Source organism: Falco cherrug, chromosome 10 (assembly GCF_023634085.1).
Source record: "Falco cherrug isolate bFalChe1 chromosome 10, bFalChe1.pri, whole genome shotgun sequence".
NCBI lineage: Eukaryota > Metazoa > Chordata > Aves > Falconiformes > Falconidae > Falco > Falco cherrug.
Genome location: NC_073706.1, coordinates 29810960 through 29838875, shown reverse-complemented (window position 1 = coordinate 29838875; position 27916 = coordinate 29810960). Strand labels below are relative to the sequence as shown.

At 38.9% G+C, this 27916-nt stretch overlaps 1 protein-coding gene across 13 annotated transcripts in view; it reads right to left on the bottom strand.

Moving 5' to 3' along the window:
• DENND5A (DENN domain containing 5A) overlaps nucleotides 1-27916 on the bottom strand; it is a 70920-nt gene that overhangs the window by 13122 nt on the left and 29882 nt on the right. For 3 of the 13 annotated variants that reach the window (XM_055721958.1, XM_055721960.1, XM_055721968.1), the window contains 13 exons: nucleotides 19809-20126; nucleotides 17424-17639; nucleotides 16274-16508; nucleotides 15674-15824; nucleotides 15015-15108; nucleotides 12898-13005; nucleotides 11777-11908; nucleotides 9994-10146; nucleotides 9069-9173; nucleotides 6720-6804; nucleotides 5406-5493; nucleotides 4258-4386; nucleotides 363-484 (listed from right to left, as the gene is read on the bottom strand). In XM_055721958.1, coding sequence (XP_055577933.1) covers nucleotides 363-484; nucleotides 4258-4386; nucleotides 5406-5493; nucleotides 6720-6804; nucleotides 9069-9173; nucleotides 9994-10146; nucleotides 11777-11908; nucleotides 12898-13005; nucleotides 15015-15108; nucleotides 15674-15824; nucleotides 16274-16508; nucleotides 17424-17639; nucleotides 19809-20126 — 1936 coding nt within the window. The remainder of the gene's footprint in view (nucleotides 1-362; nucleotides 485-4257; nucleotides 4387-5405; nucleotides 5494-6719; nucleotides 6805-9068; nucleotides 9174-9993; nucleotides 10147-11776; nucleotides 11909-12897; nucleotides 13006-15014; nucleotides 15109-15673; nucleotides 15825-16273; nucleotides 16509-17423; nucleotides 17640-19808; nucleotides 20127-27916) is intronic. The other 10 variants (XM_055721965.1, XM_055721969.1, XM_055721966.1 and 7 more) reach the window with 8 other exon arrangements.

The window sequence follows — 27916 nt, the reverse complement described above, 5'->3', positions numbered from 1 at the left end:
TGTTTTCTAAGTCCTAGCACGTGTTAGTATTCTTACCTTGATAACGAGCAATCCATACTGTTCTTGCAAACAAGCCCCCCATCAAATTTTCTGTTGAGAAATCTCCCCCAACTAAAAGGATTAAAGCTGCGTGTTTTACGAAGGCAGAAACAAAAGCCTTTAGCAGCACAAAGAGAGACTACTGCCCACCAGAGAGGATCACAGAAATAGTGATACAGCATACACAGACAGATACCAGGAGGAAAACAAAACAATTAGGTTAAGATATTAGGTTAAGGTGTGTTGATCAAAGCTGTTAAGATTTTTGGATAAGGACTCAACCAAATCTGGAAATCAGGGATCCAGGGAAAGCAAATACTTACAGATTGTTGTGAAAACATTGGTAAAGCAAAAGTAATCAACAGCATTGAATGACAGGAGATGATATAAGAATTGTTCTTTCTCATCATCACAGCGGAGGAATGCGTAACGCTTGTAGAGTTTTCTGACAAGGCAAAACAAATAATCTGTCATAGTAACAAAATGCTTTCTGTGAAATATTTTCTATAGTGCTTATTTATTAGGTAAACTCTGAGGAATGGGCAAGTGATTATAAATTACTGGTAAAGCCAATAGTATTTAATGTGCCAAGACATGTTGACACTGCAAGCCTGAAGTCTCCCAAGTGCATCAGCCCCAGACTTGACATTATTTTCCACCCCTTGAAAGCAAGGTTTGGGGTGGTCCGAGAGTCTTTTCCCACCAAAACCCACCCCAAAAGTTAGAAAAAGAAATGTTGTACTTCTTTTGGCTATGTAAAATGACAGAACTGAAGTAAAGAGAGTCCTCTTAAGTCACTTCCAAGCAGATGGTGCCGTGTGGAGTCCTCGAGCACATGCATAAGACAGAAGACTATTTTCAAAGGATACTAGGGCAAACACTGGGGCCATCTGCTTGTATTAATTTATAGGTGATAACCCAGGGCCTACGACAACCTGCACATTAAGGTAGGGAATAGCTTCAGTGCTGACAGCACACAGCTCCTGACATAACCAAAATCACAAGCGTGCAAAAGGTGGCCTAAAGTTCTGCTGTTCCCTTTTACTGGGTTGCAAATTCTTTGCTAGGACTGCAACACCTCACAAAACTTCCAACTTCTTTTAAGTGGAAATGTCAAAAGATGCTGCTCAGTAGCCTCCTCTCACTAGTGGAGGCACTACCGCCCATGCAAAGAATGCACTCAGTCTTACTGAAATCACTCCAACACATTAAGAGAATTTCACACTGCAAGACTTGCAACTGAGAAACCCTGAGAAGAATTTACAACCTCAACCTTTTCAAGTGCAAATTTGGACTGGAAAATATCTTCCAGTTACTCACTTGTACACAGCAATCACCACTATTTTTGTTAATTATGCAACCAATAAATAATACCTGTGTTGGTGAACAATCAAAAGAGCATGCCAGGATACATCAAAATCCAACTGATGCTAGAGGAATATTCAAAACATCACAAATGCATGAACTGGGCATTAGAAGTGCTGACACAGCCATGCACGGGTTGCTCTTGCCAGGAGGGCATCGGGACAACTCCCCTCAATTCCAGATATCAATTACAAAAAAGTCAGCAAGTGACTCACAAGTCAGAGATTTGCAAAACAAATCAATGATGATTAACACACACAAACACGCACTCTCACTTACATAACAAACCTAACACTGGAGATTGACAGGAACTGTGCAATGGAAATAAGGATACTGAGCCTTAAACCACCATAACCTGCCTGTAGCCACAAGTGTAGCAAACCCACAACAGTCTCACAGTTGATCATGTCCATGTTTCATTTGAATAACCTGAACCACGCGTTCAGACAGTCTATCCACAAAGGTCCTTTTCAAAGTGTAAGATTTCTCAATTTACTAGTGCACACAAAGGCCACTGGGGAGTGAGGCTATGTGATTTCCTTCCGTGCCCTAACTCTTGTCCCTTTATAGACTAGGAAGAAAACAAACACGTTTCAGTTTTCTTGTATTTTTTAGAAAATGCCAAGTGAAGAAAAAAGGGTTAATTAAAATATCTAACAGTTGCTTTGAAAAAGAACACCACACAATCACGATAACTGTAAAAAGGCAGAAGCTGTACGATTACTTTTAATACTTCACTGAACTTGGTACTGCTTCCTCTAAAAACAAATGGAGCACACTTGAAATCCATGCTGCCTAGAACACCTTTCTTTAACTAGGACATCTAAATGCAGCACAAAACACGCTGGATTACAAAAAATTTATGTCACTCCTATGCAAGTTGCTCCTTTGCTCATCGCTTCCATTTTAAACATCTTTTTGCTGCTGTCTCACGCTGTTCTAGAGAATCAGAATCTGTCTCAGACACAAACAGTGCATTGGCCAGTGTCAAGACAGTTGGGGTTTGTTGGGGTTTTTTTCTTAGGGGGGTGGGAGGGTGTGTGGAGCATGGTGGGGTATGGAAACTCCTCTCACAGCACTTGTACTGCATGGCACAAGCACTGCTAAATTTAACCTGATCTGGACTGTTGACTTCACTGGAGAGGCTTAACCTTAAGAGTGCAGGTAGATTCATTAGCTGTCCTCACTCTGTCCTTCAGCTTTGCCTTGCTTGCTGTTGGAAAGCCACAGATTCATCAGGAAGTCCAACATAATTCAATACAAGGCAAATCTCAAATAATTAGCAGTTAGGGTTTAGGGAAACTGAGAGGGGGAGACAGTTCTTGCAAGTGGGTGTGAGTGGGAGGAGAGGACAGGAAGGGTAGACAGTACAGGTTAAGTTGCCTCCAGGAAGAAGTCTTCAATTAAAGCTAACGACAATTACTAGGGCCCATACAAGAGAACCTTTAATTTCCACACAGTAAACAGTATAACCAACCTTATCAGCAATACATTTTTGTGTATGTAAACCTCAAACTGTTACTCCTACAACAATTAGTATTAAATATGGCCTGTACTCCAATTTGTGGTACTATTTACAAAATAATTATTTATGTTTACAAAGATAATAGAATGTAAATGTGCTCTGGACATCATCAAGTAAATAGGTCCTTGTACTGAGCATTTCTCCTTTTGCCCTTCAAGATCCGTACTTGCACAAAGCACTAGTACAAAGTACTTTTGCCACTATTGCCAGTTTAACTCAGCAGTACTTGAAATTACTGCAGGTCCAAGTCTTCAGCTTTCAATCACATACCCCCTTCCGCTCATACTTAATGCACTTCTCCCATTTTCTTCCTATGGTACAATTATTCTTTAAATCGTGTTTTGGGTCTCAACGGTTGGGTCCTTTCATAATTTTTTAAATTACTTCATATACAAGGAATTGAAAGTCATGTATTTTGAAACGTTTAGGAGAGGAAATAAAAAACCCCACAAAAACCCCAAACCAAAAAAAAAATCATAATAGCAGATATTTGACTATTATGAAAGCAATTCACCTTATGTTCTTAAGCAGGCTATAAATGCAAAGCTGTCAGTTTGATCTAGAGATGTGGACAATCATGCTCTGAAGTATTAACATGGAAGACTGCAAAAGATTACCAGATCTCATCCTGAGCTTGTGACCCAAAAATGAGATTCAAGAATTGATCATCACAGCCTTCCTAGTCACCTTCAAAGTGCTGCACGTACACCATTCATCAGTTCTCTTTAAATCAACTTCTAGTGTGGTTTATCTACATTGTTTTACATGGCACTGAAAAGAGTTACAAGAATGTCTCAGATTTGGAGACATAAGTGAGAAACTAAGGAATGGTCACTTTGAGTCACACTGATCAGAGAACCACAGAAGCACATCTGGATGTGCCTTTTACGCTCTTCATATTGTGACAGAACTGCAACCAGGACCTAAGCTGCACTTTGCCACACGTTGCAAAAACACAAACAATCCAAGGAAAACAAAATCACCCCCCAGTTACAGAAAGGGGGCCAAGATAAAAAGCTTGACTCAGCAAAGTAGTGGCATTTAGACTTACGCTCGATTTCATTTAATCCCTAGCAGTTTTTGAAGATTTCAAAGTCGCAAACAGTCTATGCTGACAAAACTGATTCTGTACCTGAGAAGCCCCAACATTGAATCATAATTCCCAAATAGCTCACACACAGGTAGACACACACTCGGAAGGCTGGTTTATTCTATTCCATTTGTACACTGCTAAGCAGATGGAAGAATAGGCACTTCTGGGTTTTTGAAGTCTAGCAACTCAACAGGTTTAAATTTTTAAAAGCTTTGCCCAAGATAAATCATCTTACTTTGTGAGTTCATGATCTGAAAGCAGTTGTTTTAGATGCCTAGAGAGCAACTTCTTTTCCATGGAGAGACGAACCCAGGCTCTGGCCTTGCCAACATCTGTTTTGATCTCACTAATGTTCTGGATATGCCTGGAAAAAACAAACAAACAAAAAAAGACACTGCCCATTATTTTCAGTGTGACAGTTCTTTTGAACCAAGCTAGGCTGAAGAAGAAATTTTGCCTGATATTTTGCATTCTTGGCAAACTACTGGAAAAAGAGACATGATCACCTTAGTATTCAGCACCATCTAAATTCCTCAAATATCTACCTCAAAAACAGTAAGAGCCTGGAAAGGAAATATCTGCAATGCAGTGCCCTATTTACAAAATTCTAAACCAGACCCATTGCCTCACATGATTTCAGGTCCAGAATGATTCTTATCACTGCAATATTTATGGCTGAGTGCTTTGGAAAATTAAATACTGTCTTTGCATGCTCAGTAGTAGCTTTTCTTCCATACAAGACACAAAGGGTATATTTTAAAAGGACAACCATGTCCCTTGAAAACCCTCAAATCACTCCTCCCTAGTGAAAAGTATCAGATGTTGGTAAGGAAAAAGGAGGAAAGAAAAATCCTTTAAAAGTTAATTCACAAGTTAGGCATATTGTTTTTTGACATAATGAAAAGAAGGCATTGAGCAGAAGTTAGTGTTTTATTCACACTGCAGCACCCAACATCAGATAGCCCATCCTTTAGATCAAAGAATTTCTTTAAACTGCTTTCTTCACTGAGAAGCAAGAATGAGCTCAGAGCTAATCAACCAACTTGGCAATGACTGGGAAAACACATATGCTACACCCACATCTCTGCGGAAATAAAACAATACAGAATACTTTATAAAGATGAAAACTGTGTCAGGGTATTTCTATAAGCTAGTAGCTGCGACAATATACAAACTTTGCAGTACAAAATATCTTTTTGTGGAGGTCAATGAAAAGGTTGCACTATGTACTTTAAAACTTTAAAACAGTTCAGCAGGTTCCTTCCCCATATCCATCTCCTGGTGTATGAAACACAGACTTTTCTGTATGGTACACATTATACAGAGACACAAATATGCAGGTATCATGGGGTTTCTGTATTGCTTTTAATAGTTTAAACTCACCTCATATCCTGGATGAGAGAGATTCTAAGAGGTGACATGGCTGGACTGGTATCAGACTTTCTCCTTTCCGAATCAAGAAGTATTCCTACTTTCAGAAGAACAGAAATCCTTGTTAGTAGAAATCCATTTAAACATTTTAAAATCAATATAAGAAAAAAGGTGAATTAACACCGCAACGTGCACTCTTATGTTAATAATGACTCACTGCTTTGTGAAGATATTGTGGCATTATTTCCGCTTCAAATAACATGAAAATCTAATACGCTACACAGATGGTTATGCAGATCGGCACACACTGAGCATTAACACATTAATGAGCTTAGCTTCAGCTGAAATTGGTATGACATCAAATGGCTTAAGACATACACTAATCAAGTATTATTTTCTAAAGACTACCCTGTTTCCTTTGTATGTAGTAAAACTGACTGGCACTGTTGACGCCAAAAAATAGTGTTCAATATGTTTTACTCAGTACACCACACATGGCCTAACTAATCTATCACTTCGCACACTCCTGTAACACTCTTAATAGCACACTTTGGGGTTTTTTTAAACAATATTATTAGTCTTATCTTTCAACCACTACTTTAGAATCAAGTTGTATGTTAAACACAGTCCCTGCCCTCAATCCCAAGTCAGAACACATAAAACTGATTGTAATTTCAGTATTATAGAGAAAAACGCTACAGACCAAGTGACATTCAGGAAACCCTAATACTTTCCAGTTCTTTGGTTTTGATTGCTTACAGGACCTTATGCATTTTAGTAATGTTCAGTTTTTTACCTTAAGCAGCTTAAAAAGAAAAGGCACCCACTGCCTCCCCCAAACCCGTTGTTCTCTCCAAAGTTGTATCTTATGCCCCCATCTGAAAAAATACGTTTCTTCAGTGTTATCTTTTAAACCACGAGTTACTGTTCAGTTACTTTTCAAGAGAGAATATAAAACTTCAGGATGCATAATACAATTTTATATGCTTATACTTGTTTTCCACCCCCAGCCGTAACATAATATGCTTTGCCACTCATGCAGTGACTATGTGTCATATGGAGGATGGCGTATTGGAGCAATCCATTTTAAAGCCTATCTTGGAAACATCAGATGTTTTTGGTATCTGACTACTGCAGTCAAACAAGTAGGCTCAATCCAAAAAAGTTTATTTTTCACGAAATATATTAAGGCAATACACCAGGTCCCTATTAATTTTGTAGCGGATAGAAAACTTGATTTAGTTATATTAAGTGAAGGATATTTCCAAGGAAATGATCTCTGCATAGTGCATATGTGCATCATCTTCCAGCAGAAGCTAACCTTACCTGAGGTACTGAAGCTGCCCGATGTAGTTTTTCTCTGTCTGTTTTCTAGGTAGTGTAACAGATGAGACCACAAAGCAGACTTTCCCTAAAATAAATTTTAAAAAAGTTAGTTAAAGAAATCACTATCAGCTGAATAAATAACTAACAAATAAAAAAGAATAGTTTAAATCATCATTGAAAGTATCAGCCATAGAAAAAACTTGCTTTAAATATGTTTATCTCTGTTAAAGTCATTGGTAAAAACCAAAAATGAGACACAAGCAGAGGTGCTCAGGAGCTGTAAAGAGGTTAAGGAAAGCATGAGTCAAAACTACTGGGATCTAAGGATTCTGGTAACAGGAAAAAGTAATTTGATCTTCATAGTTCATTAACATGACAAGAAAGTATTTCAAGGCTTGTAAAACACTGTGTTTGAGAAGAGTTCTGAGGCTGAGGCTGTAACCTGCACTATGTGCCTTCCCCTTCCTGCCTCTCCAGCAGTACCATGACAAGGGATGCAGTGCCAGCCGGAGTAATCCATCTCATACCCAGACCCAGCCTCGCACATCTGTTGCCTTCAGGGTAATCCTGGGCTACAGATGTATGCTGGAAAGTTTTAGAACCTCCAAAGATCCCCCCTCAATTTCATCAGGCAAAAGACCTGGATAATCACAAACACAGTAAGACAACCCAGAACACAAGCAGGAAATGAAAGCTTATCAGCAAGAATACTTCAGCTCTACACATCATGGAAAACCAACTTAAAAGTTAGAATTCGGGATGTACTATTTAGGCCAAGATAAATGCATTAAATGATGTTAAAAGTGCAACTCGCTTGTTATGTTGCCTTCTTAAAAAGCTCTGGTGGCTTAAAGCAAGGTGTGCAGAAATCTTTTGCTGGCAAACTAAAAAGATTCTTAGATTCATCCTAAAATATCCTGCATGATAAACCAAAATCTTGCAAAGCCGCAGAAAGGCAGCGGTAACTGAACAGGGGCTCTTCAGCATATCAACTGGCATTACTTACAGAGGAAAATAATCAGTATTACTTATCACCTTCCTAAATTATTATATTAACTTGAAATCCCAGTAAAGATTTAGCAATCCTGCATTTCAGAAAAGCAGTTCTATTATAAAGCCATATTTTTTATTACAACATTTTGTGCAGAAACCCTAACTGTAAAGCACAGCTGACAATTCAGCACTATCAAAGTAATCTAAAATCATATAAATGCCTTCCTAAGAGGTGCAGTAATTACGGTTTAACTCTGATTATACTGTCTTTTTAAAAAAAAATCTCTAAACACTTCAATCCTATAGCTCACTACAGTTGACATAAAGAACTATGAGGCATTATTCCTGAAGTGGCATGCTCCAGAAGATAAAGCCTAGAGTGTCTGTAACATCTGTATCAAGATAAATTAAAAATATGCATTCAGTGGTGAAGATACAAAAAAATCCAGAGAAGCTCAATGCCTTCATTGATCCAACATGGAAAGCCAAAATTTTAAGTCTTATGAAAAGAGGGCATGAAAACTATCAACCAGGGAACAAGTTACATCTACAACAGCATTACTCCTAACAAACACACACATGCACACGCAGTCTAGTGTTCAGCTGCCATGGCAAGGAGAACGGCAACAGTCACATCAAGCAGCAAACAAAGGATCTGGCAGCAAAAATGTCAACAATCACGACGAATGTCAGAACTCATGCAGTATCTGTCTGCCCACTTCCTTTAACCATCATGTTCCTCTTCTTTAACTTCACCAAATAGCAATGATGATGCAAGCTATATCTATAAGGGAAAGGAAGGCAGCCTAAGGAAAGCAGTGGGACATAACGGGCAAGGGAATAACCAAGGTCTGCAGAAAGTTCAGACTACTTCAGTCATTAGACCCTGTATCCAGCAACTCTCCCGCGTTGCTCTGGGCACAGGAAGGTGTGGGTTTACTTTGCACGTGGAAGAATCAGTAGGTAGCTAATGTAGAACTATCAGGGCTCATCAGCAGGGGAGAGGTAAAAGCTGGGATTGGTGGAAGGAAAGCCATCTTCATTACTAAGGTCAATTGAGAAAGAAGAGTTTTCCTTGGCTCATTATTGATAAATAAAATAAAATCGATGTATGAAACAGCAGGCTTTTGCATATTTAATAAAGGCCAGAACACACAGAGAATTGGTGGTGCTTTTGTGTTAGGCCTTTGGTTGGGGTTTTTTTTGTTGGTTTTTTGTTGGTTTTTTTTTTTAACTGTGGATCATAATATGAGATGCACTGCACTTCCTCCATCAGGCCTCTATTATATTCCACCACTCTTTATTCCACCATTCAGCACCATCTGCCAACATCTGCAATCAATCCAAAGCATTAACCTTATGTAGGGTTGGCCGTCTGGTGGTCTGAAAGGCCCAAATCTGAGTTGAAGCAGAGTATGCTGATGCTCTGTCTTCTAAGACGAAAGCAGTACAGCTTCTATCCTAAGTGATATACAAGAGGGAAGGGAAAGAATCACATGATAAATCTTCACACAGAGAACTGCTACATAGTTTGAAGGAGAGCAGATTTAAATGCTGGCGCTTGGGTGCTGGGAACAGAGATAATGAATTACAGTTGTCTGGATTATGTGCATTTATTCTGCACGTTCTTTTAAAAAACGACAGTTACATCTTCACTGTCCTTGCTATTCCTTTGTACAAAGGAGGAGGAAAGGATAAAAGCCTTTCAAGCTCCATCTAGTCCCACAAGCGACTCCAAACAGAAGAGCACAACAAAATTATTAATTTCATAGGAAAACACCTCTAACTAGTGCTTGACAATAGTCACTTAACTATCCCTACACCATTCAGAAAAAAAAACACAATAGCAAGTTTTTTACTCTTAAAAACTAAATTATCCTTCATGAAAACAAATTCTCCACACCACATCCCACCGACAGCACCTTTGGCACATGCTGCCTTCTAGTCAACACAACTTCACAAACAAAAGTACTAACAACACCGAAATAGTTCATTCACCATCCTATCAAAAAAATGCCAAAACTCACAAATCAAACCAAAACCCCAGGTTAAACAGAAAGAGTATCCCAAGAAGTCATCTGTGGAGCACATCTAGATGTATGCTTGCACATAGCCCACAGCAAAAAGTGAAGACAGACAAGGGTGCAGTAAACGACATAAAAAGGGCTGGGGACACACACACAAGTATTTTAACACACCTACATACACACAAAAGGTATCCTCTGACATGTGATTTTAGGGAAGTGTGCTCAGAAAACATACAGGAATATTCGTTCCTCACCTGTTTGACTTGCAGACCATGGCTCCATATCCTCTCTAAGAGGTCACACAGACTGGCTATAAGGGTATTCTCTTCTACGCCTGTGATATTCACTTCACCATGACCTAGCTCCACAGCTTCTCGACCCATCTTTTCAACCAACATCCGCTTGGTCTCAAAAAGGAGAAAGCAAAAGAGTTAATTCTTTCTGCGGGAACTTTTAAGATCACTTACACTTACTTAATAGCCAACAAGGAAGCACACAATAGCAAGTATCTGGCAGAATAACTGGGTGTACACAGTACTTCTGAAGCTAGTGCATTTCTTCTATCCCTGTTTTTCAAGCCATGGCAGCGCCAGTGTTGACCACTTCACTGGCTCTTCCACTTTTCTGACAAGGGGCTTGCAAAGGGGCACATAAGCCTCCACAGAGTAACCCCAAAAGGAACAGCAGGCCACACGCTGACAAGCTAGAGGTGCAGCAGCAAGGCCCTGCAACACATGTCTTGGGTGGGTTTGAAGCCTGGGGAGGCTGGACCAGGAGCAGCACACTGTGTCCGTCCCCTGCCAGGGGAGAGGAATGTGCCCAAGTGCTTCCAAGCAGCAGGGGGATAGGTCATTCCTGTAAGACCCTGTTTTACCAGATGAGTATCTGCATTTAAACCAAACCCATTCTGGAGCGTCTCTCTTGAGTTTCCTGATGAACCACACGCTCCCAAATAGTGCACAATTTCATACGGATCACCAAAGCTCTAAAGTACAGTCCCCCAGTCACAATATATTAATCATACAGTTATCTGGAGGGGGAAATGACCAGGGAATCACTTCTGCTCTTCTCCTACAGGTTTTTTCATCTGAGAGCTACTCTAGAATAGCAACAAAAATGACTAATACTCCCTTAGGCACCTATGCACAGTCCTAGCTGAGACTAAGCACTCCAAGTGAGTCTCCAGCTTCTCCTCCTCCTCACCTCCCCTGGTAATTTCTCTCTGTTAATGGCAAGCTCACTACATTCACTACAGCTGCATTCCCACGGTGAAAGAGCCAAGTCTGTCCCTACGGATTTTCACCCTCATATGCCCCTATTAAGTGAAGGTGATTATGTGGACTGTTTCATACATACGGAAAACCGAAGTGAAATCAGAAGTAGATGCATGTATTAAACATGGTTTTATGAAAAGTTGTATACAATTGCTGTATTACCTCCACTGACGGAAGGCAAGAATGTGTCTACTTGATAAATATTCTCTTTACCGTGCTAATATAAACATTAACACTTAATTCAGATTAATATATTGTCAAATATATAATGGTGAAGCATGTCAACGAAGAAATTCTACATTAGTTTGTAAAGTGCTTGAAAACTAACATTTCAGAAGTTTGTTAACCCACATCCTTTAGTATGATACAAGCTCCTACATTTTCACCACAACCTCCTCTTTTGGAATATTCACTCTCATTGAAATAGTGTAATCTCGTTAGTGAGAACTGAAATACGCTATAATAGACATGGGCAGCAGGATGATAAAGACCCATCAGAGTATTCAATCGCTTTCTAACATTTCCCATTCTCTGTCATAAATCTGCTTGATAGTTTCCACTCCTTGTGGAATTTCTCAATGTTATCTCTTAATGAATTTCTCACTACCATGCAAAAATCTTCACATGGATACCAGGCAAAAATGTTTATAGACACAAAGCAGAAAGAGATGGCAGAAGAAGGGGGTTCAAACACATCGACCACGAAATAGTCCATAAAGGATGGCCGTGAGCTGCAAAAGAACAGAATTATTCTCTGTATTACCTTATTTCGGCACTCCTTCAACAAGCCTTCTACAAACTTCCAGTTTGTTTGTGCAATTACCGATGGGGAGAGGTTAGACAGTTTGGGCTGCCGAATAGTGCTGCCCAGATTCCTGGCTTCTTGGATATACTTCTGCATTGGGGTAGAAAATTGACAAATACAGAGAAAAGCGCAAGTGAGACTACTTTGAAGAGAAAAGGGTCAACTTATCTTTAAAACCCACCCCTGTGCAACGAGGGGGAAAGGATCACGTGGTCTTTCAGACAAGGCCCCTTGTTACATCCAGCACTCTATTGGGCTGAGACACTTCAGGTACTATTTCACCGGAGATCAAATCCCCGTTTATATCAATTAGTATTAGAACACACATTGCTGAGTAACAAAAATGCAACACAAACTGCCAAGGATATTGAGATGCAGAGAGATTCAACTACTCCGTCCACCACTGAGAACTGTCTTGTTATTTTTTCATATAAAATGACAAGCTTGTAATAATTACCCAGACCAAGACGATTCGAATGGCACGCTGCTTTACGTAGGGATTGCAAGAAAAATTTGCCTGCAGCTTTGACAATACCCGAGATCTGTGCCATGCCCTGCATTCCTGCAGATCTCCTGTTTCTCACCCACCCTCCCAGGAAGCAGCTGCAAAACGCTACACACAGCTCTCAGCTGTGAACCACCTGCATTTCTGAGCAAAATGATTTCCTGAACTCACTATACTTGAAAGAGCTTTTCTGCTCCTGTTACTGCCATCAAGGAGTTGCCATTGTTTACACTTCAGAGACAGTAATAGGACAAATATTTTGTAAGCCAGGTGGATTGGTTTGGGCACAGTTAACTGTGAATAAGTGCTAAAGAGAAAATCCTGTACAGGCACTGACAGAATACGCAGCATTAGTACACATTTCAGATTATCTAGGTAACTTATCTAGCTTACACTGAAATAACAACCAACTGAAAACTTGGCAAATAGACAGATCTGTCCAACATATGATCTTCGCAGAGGGAAAACCACACCTTCTCCATCAGCCTTGCAACTAAACAGCTATGATATATACATTATATTGTGCATCTTTATCCAGAACTATGATTAGTGTCATATTGTGCATTCAACATACCAGATAATGCTCTGAGACAGATTTTATACAGGGCATGAAGGGCCAATCATGCTGGTCCCAGTCTAAACAGAACTGCAACTGAAGCTCTGACATGGAAAAGTCCAGGTGCTGGCAGAACAAGTTGGTAGCAAAAAGCCAAGCAGACCATGTAAAGTGAAAGTGGTAAGCACATATGAAGTAATAAAAGCAAGCATGCAAAACAGAAAAGGAAAAGAGTGAAGACATAATACAACGCAGAACTCCCAAGCATTCAACATAAAAATCAACTTGTAAGTAATGAATCTGAAAGGAAAAAAGAAAAGACGGCACTCAGTCGTTGGATTGGTATAAACTCTGTCTCCACTGGGCACAAAGATTTTCAAGTTAAAAGCCACTAAGTCTCAATTCCACAGATTTTTTGTTGCCTGCTCCAAAGCTTCAGTTTCTCTACAACTCACAGCACTGCACTTCAAAACCATTGCCCCCTGCCCAGCCTGACCTCCAGTGTTGGCCTCAGAAGGGCCCCCTCCCCGTTCTTTCCAACTTCACAGGAAAGCCTCTGGTTCACCTGGCAGAGGGAGGGCAATGTTCATTCAGTATTATAGTTAAAAAGGTACAGCACAAAACGCTACAACACCAGCACAGATTAATCTGGCAGTTGGTACCCTCACCTGAACATGGATTTGTAATTTTTAGTACTGTATAAATATTGTAAATTTTATTCCTTGGAAATTATTTGCCTTGTGTGACAGAGTAATTCCTATAGAATAATCAACTTGTGAGGAGTCAGTTAAAAAGGAAAACAAACAAAATAACCCACAGGCTACAAGATTTCTGCCTTTGTAATTACCTACTTGGCATCCCAGAAGTTTGTATGTGCTAAACATCATAATTGTTAAAAGCAATAATGATGTCACAAATCAAGTAGTCTTCATTTCTGTTACTTCTAAAGTAAAAAGTACTTTAGAGTTATCGGAATATACAGAATACATCAAAGCCAGAAACTACTCATAGGTTTTTTTATTATTATGCAGACATTCTTCTATTACATGGTTATGGATGACATAGGCAACACTATACTTAAACAAACTTTTAACAAACCAGTGAGAAAATTCTGGCAATGAGTACACAGGAAAGGAAATTAAACTAATCACTACCATAAAAGGATGAACTGGACAGACAAAGATACTTGACTTTGACAGCACTACCCTGACACAAGGCTACAAAGTTCCAATTGAAGCTTTTTTGAGGGTATTTAAGCAAGGCAAGAGAATACTGTCTTCAACAAACAATATACATTTAAAGAGAAGTGAAGCTTTGGGATTACTACACACACAAAAAAAAATTCTGAAATTTTAAACCAGATGATTCTTGGAATTACCTGTACATCAACATCCAGTACAAGAAGTTTTCAGTCTGTATCACACAAATCAGAAACTGTACTGTAATTAGTTCACACCACCCAGATCCTTCAAAATCCCTTCACCACAAAGAATAACTGTGTCAGCTGCAGAAGCACTGGTGGGAGAAATTATCAGTGCTGTGTTGGAACAGGCAGACACAAACCCGACAGCACCGGTGGGGTTCACATTCCCACCTTCACAGGAGGTTGTGTGTCCATTTGCCACCTTAAGACTTCTTTTATGGTCTACAGAAGAAGAACAGGCAACTCCAAAACAGCAATGCTTCTGATTTTAGGATGAAATTAATCACTCTCTGGAGGTGGTTATCTTTCCTCCATCAAACATAAAAAAGCAGCACAGAGTGACTGAGTTATTTAGAGACAGGAAACAGCTAAAAACAAAACTGTTAAGGTTAACTCCCCTCTTCTGCCTTGCCTCCCTGCTTTCCCCTCCCCTTCTATAATCTTTACAACATGTGATGACATTTTCAGGGAACGCTCATAACACTGGATGACATTTTTGTCCTTAGAGGGGGTAAAAATGGTGTAACTTTGAGTAAGCAAGTTAGATATTTTGGTCTGCTAAGGACCACGAACTTAATTTGTATTAGATACACATAAGGGAGAGCAGAAACTGCAAGGAACTGTCTAGACATTTCATAAAGGTTACAGAGCATTATTCAGGCAATTAGGGAGGAAAAAGATAATCAGATCTCTATAGCTGAACAATTTTCACCTCTCTCTGATCATTGTCAAGACGCAGGTGCTCTGTGTGTTGCTTCTGTCTGTCCTTCCGCCTCCACTGTGCGGGAGCATTTCTCTTTGTCCACCTACAGATGGAAGAGTATTATTAAGCTAATGTCAAGAGTTAGGTGAAGGGCAGCGGCAATGAGGGAAATAAGTAGTTTCTATCTAATTTTATATTGAATACATTGACATCAATTACATCAAACAAAGCACAGCTGCAAATACATACGGGCAAACAAAGGATTTCAGAAAATTAGATCATTATACACTTGCTTTGTGTTTTTCCATTATTTTACGATACCCAGTCACAATTAACACCTTTTTCCTTTTCTTTCAAAGTTCTTCTAAGAAGATATTCTAAAATACTTGCTAGGCCTTAACTGAGATCCAGTAAGAAGATCTGCTTTCATATTGACAGTAATTATAAGTAACTCAAAGTAAATCAACTATAACCTCAAACATAATAGGGCTTTCTTAAGTAAATTTGCCCCTGGAAGCCCAGATCTTAAAAAGAAAAAAGAAAGAATACAAGTGATGTAACAAAAAAACCCCACCACACACAACCCACCCATATAATCTGATTTGATCTCACTTTAAAAAGGAGACACTGAATTTGCTTTCCAGCACCTCTTGCCCTAGGTTACTCACTTGTTGCTTGCTGGTCCAGTGGATAAAACATCAGACTGCAGCTTGGGAAAAAATCCAAGCTCATATTTCCCTTGTCCAATTTTCATGTCCAGCAAGTGTGGGTGGACTGCAGTGTGATCTATTTTTGCTAGCCTTAATTCAATAGATTTCTCTGAAACAGTAAAAAAGTTTGTATTTTAAAGCTGTCTTCATCAGACATGTATCTATAATCACACATCCTCAACTAAAAGTGGATCTCAAATTTAGCAGGGGAGGTGGAAGTTTCTTACTGACCCAAACAGGTACACTAAGTACAACAGTATATTAAACATCAAAGAACTGTCACCAAAAGGAAAAAAAATGTTTATATTCTTAAGGTCAAAAATTTTTCACACAAGGCATGCAGGAAAACAGTCAAGTTCAATTAAACTTTAGAGGAATTTCATCTCACATCTCAACTTCCTACATAACATTTAGTTCAGCTTTGCACCTCAGCTTTTTTGGTCTATTTTTTTTTGAGGTTTCAAAGCATGAATTGTTACTTAACTTTAATGTCTACAAAAACCAGCGGCGACTAGTTGTATTTTCTTAAGCATCAAGAAAGTGGCTTATTACTCTTACCAGCCTCGTCAATGGTTGTGCATTTTTGATACATAGATGTGCGCAGAGTCGGTGTCCTAACATTTAGCAGCCTGATTTTATCCACTCTAGAATCAAATACTCTCAAAATAGGGTCTTTATCATCCTCATCGTGGCACATAATCTTATTGTCAATAAAAGATGCAAACATTTGGGTCTCCAGGAATCTCGAGAGGAAAGGCAAGTAAGGTTCAGGCTGGTCAGACAAGAAAGATGCCTAACAGACAAGAAGAGATAAGAGTGTTTGGGAGTCTGCAGAGAGAGTTACATCCACCAAAAGCACCCATTTTTTCTAATTAAGGATGTACGAGAGAGCTTTGGTACCACTTAAAGCCTAGTTTAATTACACACACCAATTCTATCTCTGAAATAGTCTACATTAATTCTAATTCATGACAATCACCTACTATACAGCACAGTAAGTATTAAACTGTGATTTTAGCATTTCCTTAATTTTCTAAAAATTTCAGCACAATCCCAGCAAACCACAACAACAGTACCACAAGTGCAGATACTATGTTCCGCTGGCTGAGCTCAAAGCTTATGAAGTTGATGAGAATCCTTCCATACAATTTGATGGGAATCAGAGTATTGTTTTAGCAGGCAGAGCTGCAACATAATCTTCACCCATGTGAACTACCCTGCTGACAAGTATCTGATCTCCAGTAAAGAAGACAGTAGCAAAATTTGAAGAACGAGGTCTTGCATTCCCTAGAAAAGAGCTAGGAGGACACTGGCGTGTATGTATGTGTTACATGAGGTCGTGGCTTTATTCATTAACATATTCAGCAATTCTTCTGGTGAAAAAGATAAATATCCTTTTCACTAGTAACATTTAACCTTAATGTAGAGGTTAGCAATAAAGTGAGGTTTTCTAAGCTATTTCTCTACTGTAAGCTGTATTCTTCTATAATATCCTTAAAAGAGTATCTTTACTTGTATTAAGTGTGCTCATGTATGTATTTTTCCTCATAATATACATGTGACTTTTTTGGGGGGAACACTGAAACTTAAGGAAAAAAATTACAATTTTGACAGTACTGTTTTCCATTTCACGGCCCTGTAAACAAATTCTTAGGTTTGAGTACTGTTTTACTTTTTTACATTGACATACCTTCTTATTACAACTTACTTTATCAAAATTTTGCATCTGTTCCCTGTTAGTAAACCAAGATTCCTTGTCCTGGCTGGGTTGAATGACAAATACTTCATAATCTGCAAACATTTGAGTAAAGCGGTTGGCAAAAACTTCACGGATTTGAATGTTCAGCTGGTAAATCTTGAATTCTTCTTCATCACACTGAATTTTAAGATCCTTTTTGCTACTGGTCTCCTCTCGCACCTCCAGCTGAGAAGGAAACACACAAAAAAATTGTAATGTTGCTTTGCTAGGTATTCTAGGTATACTAGATCTTAATCTGCCATTCAGCTGCTACTCCTCAAGTTAACATCCCAATTAAAAAAACCCAACAACTTGCAGTTTCAAGCACTGTAACAGAACAGCAACATTAAAAAAAAAAAAAAAAAACCTAGAAAAAAATCTTTGCCTACAAAAGCTCCAGTTTCAATAATAAACCATAACCTACTTTAGTACTGGTTGCACTGGATATGCTTTAGATCAAGATGGGATAGATGGCAACCATATACATACCCACATATGCCATACACTTACTTCTTTGTACTTTTTAATCACCTGCATAGGCTTTTTAGGGGGTTTTAGTACTGCTGCATTATTAGGTAAATACTTATTTCTGCCCAGTGTAATACAAGTCCAGGTTTAGTGCCGTTACAGTTTGACACATACCAGCCTTCAAATGCAGACAGAATGCACAGCACAAGGAAGCTGTCTATGTCTGGTAGCCTTAGCAGCATAACGCACAATTCATCCCTAAACAGCCCAGAGCAATCTTTGAAATAAAATGCATTTTCAGTTAATATGTGGGCTAAGATTTATGGGAACAGCAGCCGAGATTCAGATATTCAATTTGTGTCAGTTTTGATAGGAATTATCTAGGAAAAAAATAATCAAAGCCACAAGCATTCACGCACCAGTTTGAATGTGCATTTGCTACCCCTGCCTTCATTAATTATTGTAAGAGGCACCACCACACATAATTAGATATAACATCTACAGCTTACATCATCGGCACAATGATGCAGTTGCTGCAGCTGTCCCATGCTTCTTTAAGCACCTTGGTTATAGCAGTCCAAGGCCAGCCATACATGGCATCGTATAGCCATGCTCTCTGCTAGAGAAAGCTTTGCTATTCAGTCATTTCTTCTAACCGCATCTCGAAATTAGCCCTTGGCATCTACACACTCCCCATTAACTCGGTATTTGGCATTAAGCAGGTTTTTTATTTACTCATTTGAGAAAATTTTGACAGTTATAACCTATACATGCCTATCATCACAAAAAAAGCTAGTAAAATGAGACTTCAACTACTATGGAAGAGAGTACAGAGTAGATTAGGGCCTGAATGTGCAAAAACTTACAAGAAATTAAGAAGCACCATACTTTTCCCATCACTTCCCAATCCACTCAGCAAAAAACCAAATGCTTCTTACCAATTTTCTCCTGAACAAGAAGACGACAATGCAAAAGAAAAATCTGAGAAGAGGAACACAGCTGATTTGAGCATCTAATCCTGTCCAGTAACCAAATGCTTCTTCCTGTACCCCCCCAGAGCTCCCTCCCCACCCTACTGTAGGTCACAATTTCTGCCTCTGTTCAGGTCCCACCTGTAGCCCAACTTACAGTCACATGGGTAGGAATCAGACCCAGCAATGAAGAACCAGTCATGATAATTTAAACATGGAAGAAATAAAACCTTTGCTGAGAAAATCTTATCTCCATTCCCCAAAGGCCCAAAAAAACCCCACAGCAGTCTTTCAAGTGATACCTTTTATGCAAAAAGGGCCAAAACTTTTTTTTCCCAATTCTGATCACCCAAAAAATCCAACCAGAGTCACCACGAGCTGTGCATATTCACTCACTGGGAATCAGACACTAATGCATTTTTACAACATCAACCAGAAAAAAGCATCACAATATCCCTATGGCAAGCACATTATATACACAAGCAAAATTACAGATATTCTACACACAATGATAAAAAAAAAAAAGATGAAAAAAAAATATGAAAAAAGATAGCTGTAGAAACCAAGACTGGATTCCAACTTCACAATTATCTGGATGTCAGTTTTAGCTATGTAAAACATAAGAAATTGGTGTAAATTTAGAATAAGTCTTAAACCCAAGAATATACAAGGCAAGGTGTATTTCAAAACAAGTTATCATGGCAAAGAAACTGGAGGATAGCCAAAGGTCTCACTAAATGCTGTGGGCCCTCTCTCACCCAAGCTTGCCCTTGTCTCTAGAGATGTTCACAAGGTTGTGAACGTGTTAACATACAGTTCTCCCTAGTGAAGCCAGACAAACGGCGTCTTTGGACCATGACTTCAGACCAACTACTACTGCAGGGCCAGAGAGAACGCAGATAATTTCAAAACTTACCTTTTCCAGACTCACACCTGTTCTTTTAACAAGTGCTTGGAGTCTTGCAATAGTCTCATTTTCCTTTAGCAGCTCATAGGAATTCAAAGGTGAACCTGCTATGTTCCCATTTCTTTTATCAGAAACCAGGTCACATGCTCTGAGGCTCTTCATCTTGGAGGCACTTTCACTGCAGTGAAGGTTTCCCTCGGGTGGGATTCCAAAAGCCATTAGTATCTCTGAAATTTCCTGAATGAACTCAAGTTTATTTGGGAACTGGGGTAAATCTTCTGGCAGCTCAATGAAATGGTTGTCTACATCCACAAAGCACAGGTTAGCCTGGGATTTAATTTAGAACAGGATACTGTTACAATATCACTAAATGCAAAGGTCACATCTTTATTCATCTTTGGGGTTTGTGCTTATTAAAAGATTCAAATACACTTGCATTTGGTTATTTTCTAAAACAGACTTGCCCCAGCCATAACCCAACTGGCTAGTCAGCGTTGAAGAAAGCAGCACAGCCCTACATCTTCAGGTCTTTCTTTAGGAAAGAAGACTCGTTTTAAAGTTGCTTACCAGGTACGAAAGAGATTGTAGCACATACTAGGTACAGGTATGTGAATTTTTTCATAGATGAACAGCTAGATTTTAACTACAGGATATTTGCAATACTATTTTAAACACATGCATATGTAAACAGGTGACTGCCCACTGCCTGGATTATCAGTCCACTCTAAGAGATGTGGTGAATTCCAAGGTACACTGATATTGCAGAAGCTGCAATAAAGTTATCTTCTCTTTTTTTGTAAGCAATTTGAGAACTAAGGCAATTCCTTCAATGAGTTTAGAAATTTGTTTCCAAATGGAAAAATGAATTGAGCTAGTTTCAATTCTCTTTTCCTGTATCAACCGCTATCTCATTTACCATCAATAAAGACCAAGGGAAAAAAAAAACACCCCAAAGAAAAAAACACCTATGTGGCTTCCACAGCAACGTCAAAAGAAGCTAAGCATCTTTCAAGCATTTTTCTCACCCTGTAGTTGGTGAGGGAGGGGTTCCCCTTTTGGCTTCTGCATTGCAAAATCTGTATCAAACATTTTCATGATATTACATACATCACAGCAAGAACCCTGTTCATTATGTGGAATCTGCATGGTAAGTTATGTATAAAGAAGAAACACTGCTTTTCGGGAGAAGCATTTCAGGTTTTCTTCACTGCAGAATAAATATGGATTGTCACTTTTCCTGTTTAGCCTTCCCTATACCAAACCCCTTCACCCAGATTACGGTGTAGTTTTGACCTAGCTTCACTGCATTATTTTAGGAGACACCTGAACTCAAGTCTCACTATACCTTTGCAGCAAAAATACATACCAAGTCATGAAAGCTAGGAGATCTCCAGTTATTTCTTACGATTCAATAAGTGCAGAAGGAAGCACTCTCACAACTGAATTGGAAGAAATTAACCTCACACTGAATGAATGACGGATGATCCCAGAAATCAGAGCAATGTACACAAACAGCAAAGCATCAGTAAGCACAAAGTACTTCCAATAGGATTTTGCTGTGGGATTGATCATGGGTAGGCTAGGTTAAGCTGTACCTGACAAGATCCCTTCATTTAAGTAAACTGTTGTGAAGACAATCATTTCATACTTGTGACAGAATTAGCGCTCTTGGCATTTCTACTGAACAGAGCTGAGATGTCAATTCTCCTTGAAACACAAGTATCTGCTGTGTTTGATTTCTTGAACTTCAACATTAAAATTTTAAAAAACACCGTCATTCTTAAAGCAGAACTCCACTGGACATACTACACTATATTTGCACAGCACTTTGCATGAAAAAGTCCAATTTATGCTCTGCTACAATGTTACCCATAGTTACAAAGGTAAGCAGAAGAACTCCAGTTCTCCATTTTTTGATGTTTTAGCATTTTAGTACTGGGATTGATTTCTTAGGCTCAAAGGAACACATATAAAACAGTTTAGCAGCTCTTGTATAGATCCTTTACTGTAAATTCAATCCCAAATTGAATTAGGTCTTACAAAAGGACCCAAGGTCAATAAATAGAACGAAGACCTTTATTCTGAAACAGCTTCTGGTGCACCTTAGAGGAAGTTTTTATTTTTAAAATAAGACAGGTTGGTGGTGTTCAGATTTCCCCAGTACCAGCATTTCTCAAACACAGCGGGCGGTGCGAGTGCCTGCAGCAGGCTGGGGATGCAGGCAGAGCGCATCCACTTCTCCCTCAAAGAAGCATTTGGCACAAAGGGACAGTATGGACACAAGAACTCTCACGTTTCAAGCAAGTACCTAAATTTAGGAACTTCAACATTCCTACAGTACACACGGTTCTGTGATGATCAGGATTCAAGTCAGCTAATATTTATCAGGAACGCTGTAAGGACTTCAAGATATGAGAGAAATCAAGCCTTGAACCTAGGCACAATGACTACCAATTGGTGCTGAGGGAAAAACAAAAAATATTTAATTCGTCACAAGCTGTCTGTGAAACAGGAAGACAGACTCATTAACAGACTCTTCAAACAATTTAATTGTATTACTTCTTTTCAAAACTCTCTTTAAATTGATGTCATTCAACTTGCCTTCTGTTTTGTATTATCTTAGCACAGATTCTGCAGAAAACATCGCTCTTCGTTAAGCTTGGCTGTACCTAAAAAGCACTTGGCCAAAAACTAACCAAAGGTTAACTTTACCAATATAGAGATTCTAGTCCTCAACTGAAAATAAACCCCTTGCCAACGAAGAAAAAGCCATAATGCTTGCTGAAATTGCTTAAAAGTATCTAGGCTCATCTGCCTAATTCTTCCAATCAATAAAATACCCCTTCTGCAGGGTTTCTCTTTAAGAGCAACAGACGTAGTTTAAACTCTCTCAGCCACTAATGATGATTGCTTATCATGCAACTTACTATGACACTTCCCAGAATTTGCCCTATATAAGAGCATTAAAAAAAAGAAGAAAAAAAAAAAAAAAAGGTTAGTGTGCAGCAATACTCTAAAGAGTGTAAAGAATATTTCTGGGGACACTCTACAATTATTCAGTGCCTGGTTAATAACCCCTAAAACAGAGGACTACCTAGAGCAGCACCAGCAAAGGAGATTCAGCAGATGACTTCAACTCTCTTAGGGAGACTGAGGTCACACTCACAAACTACATAAGGACTTCTGAAAGGGCCATGTTCCCCAAGGAACAGAAATGGCAAAGACACCTCCCTTCACATGCCCTCAAGAGGTACCAAAACTACATTTTTCTGTAAAAATTAAATCCTAAGTAAATAAACCATCAGTAACAGACACCAAAACAGTAAGTCTCACAATGCTGCTACACTATACATATCCAACAGAACAGAGTACCAGTAAGGACAGAGGGGGCCTCTCCCTTAAAAAGCAAGAGAAATTAAATGGCACATTTTTTTCTTCAATCATAGCCATCCAAAGCATTCTGCATGCTAGGAACTGGGCAAGTACACAAAGCAGAAAAACAGATGAGTTCTCTGACCACAAAGTTTTAGTTATTTTGTTTCTGGAAGCAGCGCAGTTGAGTGAGCTATGAATAGTTCACCGCTCTGTATGTAAGCCTCCACGGATATACTGATCATCACTTTACACATACAAAATTAACATGATATAAAGACTAGATACTTAGCAACATGTGTCAGTAAAGACATAATTGAAAGAGAATCCTTAAGTTAGCTGCTTGGTATTTCAGGTCTCTAGAACAGTCAAATATGCTTGTATTTGTTGCTGAGGTACCAGTTTTCTGACCAAAAGAAAGCCTCGGATAGTTACACACCACTTCAATGACAGATTGTCACAAGAGGACACACAACAAAATGTCCTCCTGAGACACTACACTACGGAACAAGGATGTCGCATCCTAATTTAAAAACTTGTTTTTCCCATAAACTTTTATCATTGCAAATAACAGCGTGTCCAGGTGAAAGTCTTACAAACCTCAGGAATGTGAATGCAAGCAAGTCAACATTCACGTACCTGATGCCAAAGCCTGGTCCCCCGAGGTCAATGTCACAACCTCCCACTGGCTCAGTGGGGTCTGGACTACACCCGCCACTTGCGAAGCCAGAGGACAATTGCAATTCTTTAGTTTGACCTCAAGCACAATAAGGGCCAAACCCACACACTGATCTAGCCAGGCCTGCAACAAGCCCACATCCTTCCTTTCAGCTCTGTTCAAAAATACTGAAGGAAATTATTTAGGTTCTGCCAAAAGGACATCTAAGGAGGAACTAACGTTCACTAATAACGAGTAAGCTCCCCAACGTACTGACAGCCTAAAAAGAAAATATGCTTTATTTAAAATATTAATATATAATTACATGGTATGCAAATAGATGTCTACAGCTATTTAGAACAGTCAGTTCTGATAGCACAATCACCACTACTTGAATTCTCCGTGCAACCCAGGTGCTCAAAGTATATGTCCCATACAGGTTTTCACATCCCCTCCTAGACAGTTAGATTGAAACACAGCTCTGAGTTAAGGCTTCTGCTTGAATACAGCATTGGAAAAATCAAAAAGCATTCATCTACAGCATTTCTACAGCACGTAGCACCTTTGTGCATTAGGTTTCAACCTTACAAATAACCACCCACTTCACTTAACGTGCAGAAAACATTGACATGCAAATCGATACACACACAGCTAGCTTGTGGAAAGTGTGTTTACAGTGGTCTTAAATTCTAAAGGATGCTCCCGTGCCATTCCTGTAAGCAAATGGTGAGCTTTTGCATTTATTCTCAGCACTGCTGTTCTTTGTACCAACCCAGAATCTGTGACTGAGAACAACTTACTGCTGCAGCTTTCAGAAACATAAATTTAACTCAAGTGGCTGTTTAACACTGAAACACAGGAAAACATAAAACATGAACTCTGTCAATAAATCTGGGGTATTACCAAGGATCTATCACACCAGCAGATAGCCTGAGAATGCATACAAAGCAGTGATTATCTTTCAAAATAATTATCTTGGTCAGTCTGATCTAAATGTGTTGGCATCAAGAGGAAAAAGGGCTTTTCAAGAGATCTTTCTTATCTTCTAAAACAACATACAAAAATAGAAGCCTGCAGAATTTGTTAACATTTAGCATTTAATCTTTTTAATGGTTGAAATAAAAATACTGAGAGCATGTATCCATCTTGTACTAGTGGAGAACTGGATTTTAGCTTTTAAAATCTTCCAGCTTTTCTAAAAGAAAAAGCTATTGCCCAAGACCCTTGGGATAGCCATTAAAAACAAGCTTTTTTTAACAAGATAATAATTTTGTTTGATTTAACCAGTGCTGAAAGACTCAATCTTCCTAATTTCCACTCAAAATAATTACTATTTCCACCATTCTCCTGCATTACAGTGGCAAGATGCACATGCAAATCCAGTATCATGAAACTGCCCAGATTAACTTGCTTTTAAAAATGCATGGCTATAGCACTGCAAAAGTGTCTTTAAAAGGAAATTCAAAGACACATCAAAAAACAATCTTATGTTAGTACTTGCTATGTTTATGATCTGCAAGAAAGCTAGTTTAACCACTTTTTCTGATCAATTTTACCGATAAAGAAACCACAGTTCTACCAGCAACATCTGAAACGGCTACATGTTCTTCCCTTCCCCGCTGATCTCTGCAGCACCTTATTCTAGCATCACTTCGCCCATGTCCCTCCCTTTCTCTCTGGGTTCCTTACAAGCCTCTTATGCAGCTATCAGTGAAACCACAAGGATGCTCATGCATACAGAAAGAGCCCTAAGCAAAGCAGCAATACGTGTAGGAACAAGCTTAACTTCAAGTGCACCGTATCACTGACACGTACCAGAAACTCGCCCAACCCTACAGTACGCCTTCGCTACAATTTTAATGGGCCACAGAGAATCAGATCTTCAAGTCATTGGTGAACTTCAATGAATTCCCCATCAGGCACTTTTTTCTGAAGTACCCAAGGGATAGTCTAAACTCAAATTTTGTACTAACGCTGAGGATTTAATCATCGTCTGACAAAGCATCAACTTCAAGGATACAGCTGGACTTCCACGTTCCCATGGTAAAGCATTCCCTTAAAAGCACTAGACGTGACCAAAATATGGGAGGCTGCCACTACAGGTAAACCAAAACAAGCCTTATAGTATACGTGTGCAAGACTTAAACCAAACCTGACCAAGTCAGGACAGATAATATTTCCACATATATTAACCTAAAACATTATGAGCAAAACAAATTAGTATTTTAAAAACTTCATTATAAAACCACAATCAAGAAGCCTACAGTGACACTGATGCATCGAATGCTACGCTAGATAGCAGTGTTATGTTCTTCCACAGTGTCCTTCAACTGAGAAGCACTAACTAGGCTTTCCATCAAAGCTCACTTCTGCGGCCCTTGTCCAAACTAGATATTGCTTTCTTTAACAGCCACTGTCCCGTGAATCCCTGTAAATAGATTAGCAACACAGACCGCAGTTTATGCAGTTTCAAGACAACAAAAAAGACTTTTTTTGCAGAATTTGTAATAAATAAGAACATAGAACAGCTCTTCATACACCATTTGCAGTAGGTGAGGAAAATTATGATACTTGCCGCGTCTATGAATCAGAAGCCTAGACGCAGGCCTTGGAAATTAAGTTCCTCATCTAAGCCTGATGATTTCATAAAGGATCACATACTTTCCAAACTTTAGAGATAAAACAATGTTAAATATTAATATCTCTTTTGTTACTGATGATAAATCTGTCTTTACTGAAGTACAACCAATAGAATCCACATGCCCTCTTCCGCTGCTCTAGAACAACACATTTTATGCATGTTCCTTGTCAGCTTCTATGTCAGGAATTAACTGTAGAGCTTCTCTGGCTCTCTAAGTGAAGGGTATCTGAAAGCCTAATCATAAAGCGAAGTAGCTTCAAGATGCACCTGTAATCTGCAGTGCAAAATATATTAGAGCTGAGTAAATTATTAGTATCAGAAATACTGATACTGACCAATAGTTTCACTTAGTGAGACCAGTATGCACTTTAACTCTGCTTTACAGTGGAAAATGGCCCATTTACATCTTGTTGCAACAGCAGGTTTTGGGGAGGCAGGGGTTTGTTTTGTTTTTTTGTTTTAAAGTAAACTCTCTACAATGAAAATCTCAACAACAGTGAGCTCCTGATCTTCCCAGTCTAATTCGCCTCTCAGATAAGCAAATCTATTGGTACAGGATAACTTCTTAGTCATCTTTGAAGTCTCCAGCACACGTTCAACTCCATTTCTATGTCATAGATACATTCCCAGCCTATAGTGCTAAGGACTTCACCAGTTCACAAGAAACCTTAGCTAGCGTTGACTACCAAGGGGATTTGTCAGTTTAAGTCTTACTCATGCTGTACCAATTTTTAAGAGCACACTCTTCAGCTACGAAAGAGAAAAGCTGAACCTTCAGAAGGACAAGGTTAAGACCTGCAGCAAATTCCATCACAGGGGAACACCACTCCTGCTATCTTAATCCTGTGTGTCCTCTCTCCCTGCCCTCCCAGACAATTCTGATCTCTACGATACTATCAAAAAAATCTACTCCTCCAGCTTCATAAAAGGCTGTCTCTAAAACAAAACATAAACTGAGATGCCAGATGATTTTTTATTACTAATTTAATTTCATTTTAAAAGTCTAAAAATAAATCAACCGCCTTACTTTAAACCTCCAAAGTAAGCTGATAAAGCTCTTCAAAATAATTTACCTTTTAAACAATTGAAATACCTATTTGAAATTAAAATATGTTTATTTAGTTGGAAGTATTATAGTGATTTCAAAATGATTTACAAAAGGAGGACAGTCACTTCACAACAGTGAAAAAACCCATGGTGCATATTAACATGCACATCCACATATGGATTTTACCTCACCAGCTACTCCCTCTAAAAAGTATACTAACCATATCAATTAGGCCTGTCAGTACAACCAAAATTTTGTAAAGATGTAGTAAAACAAAGCAACAGACTGTTTTCATGGCAAGAACACAGACTACTCTGTTATTAATTATGCCAGTGTAAAAAGAAAGAAAAAAGGAAGAAAGAAATCAAGAGATTAAATACTTGAGTTTTCATAGAAAA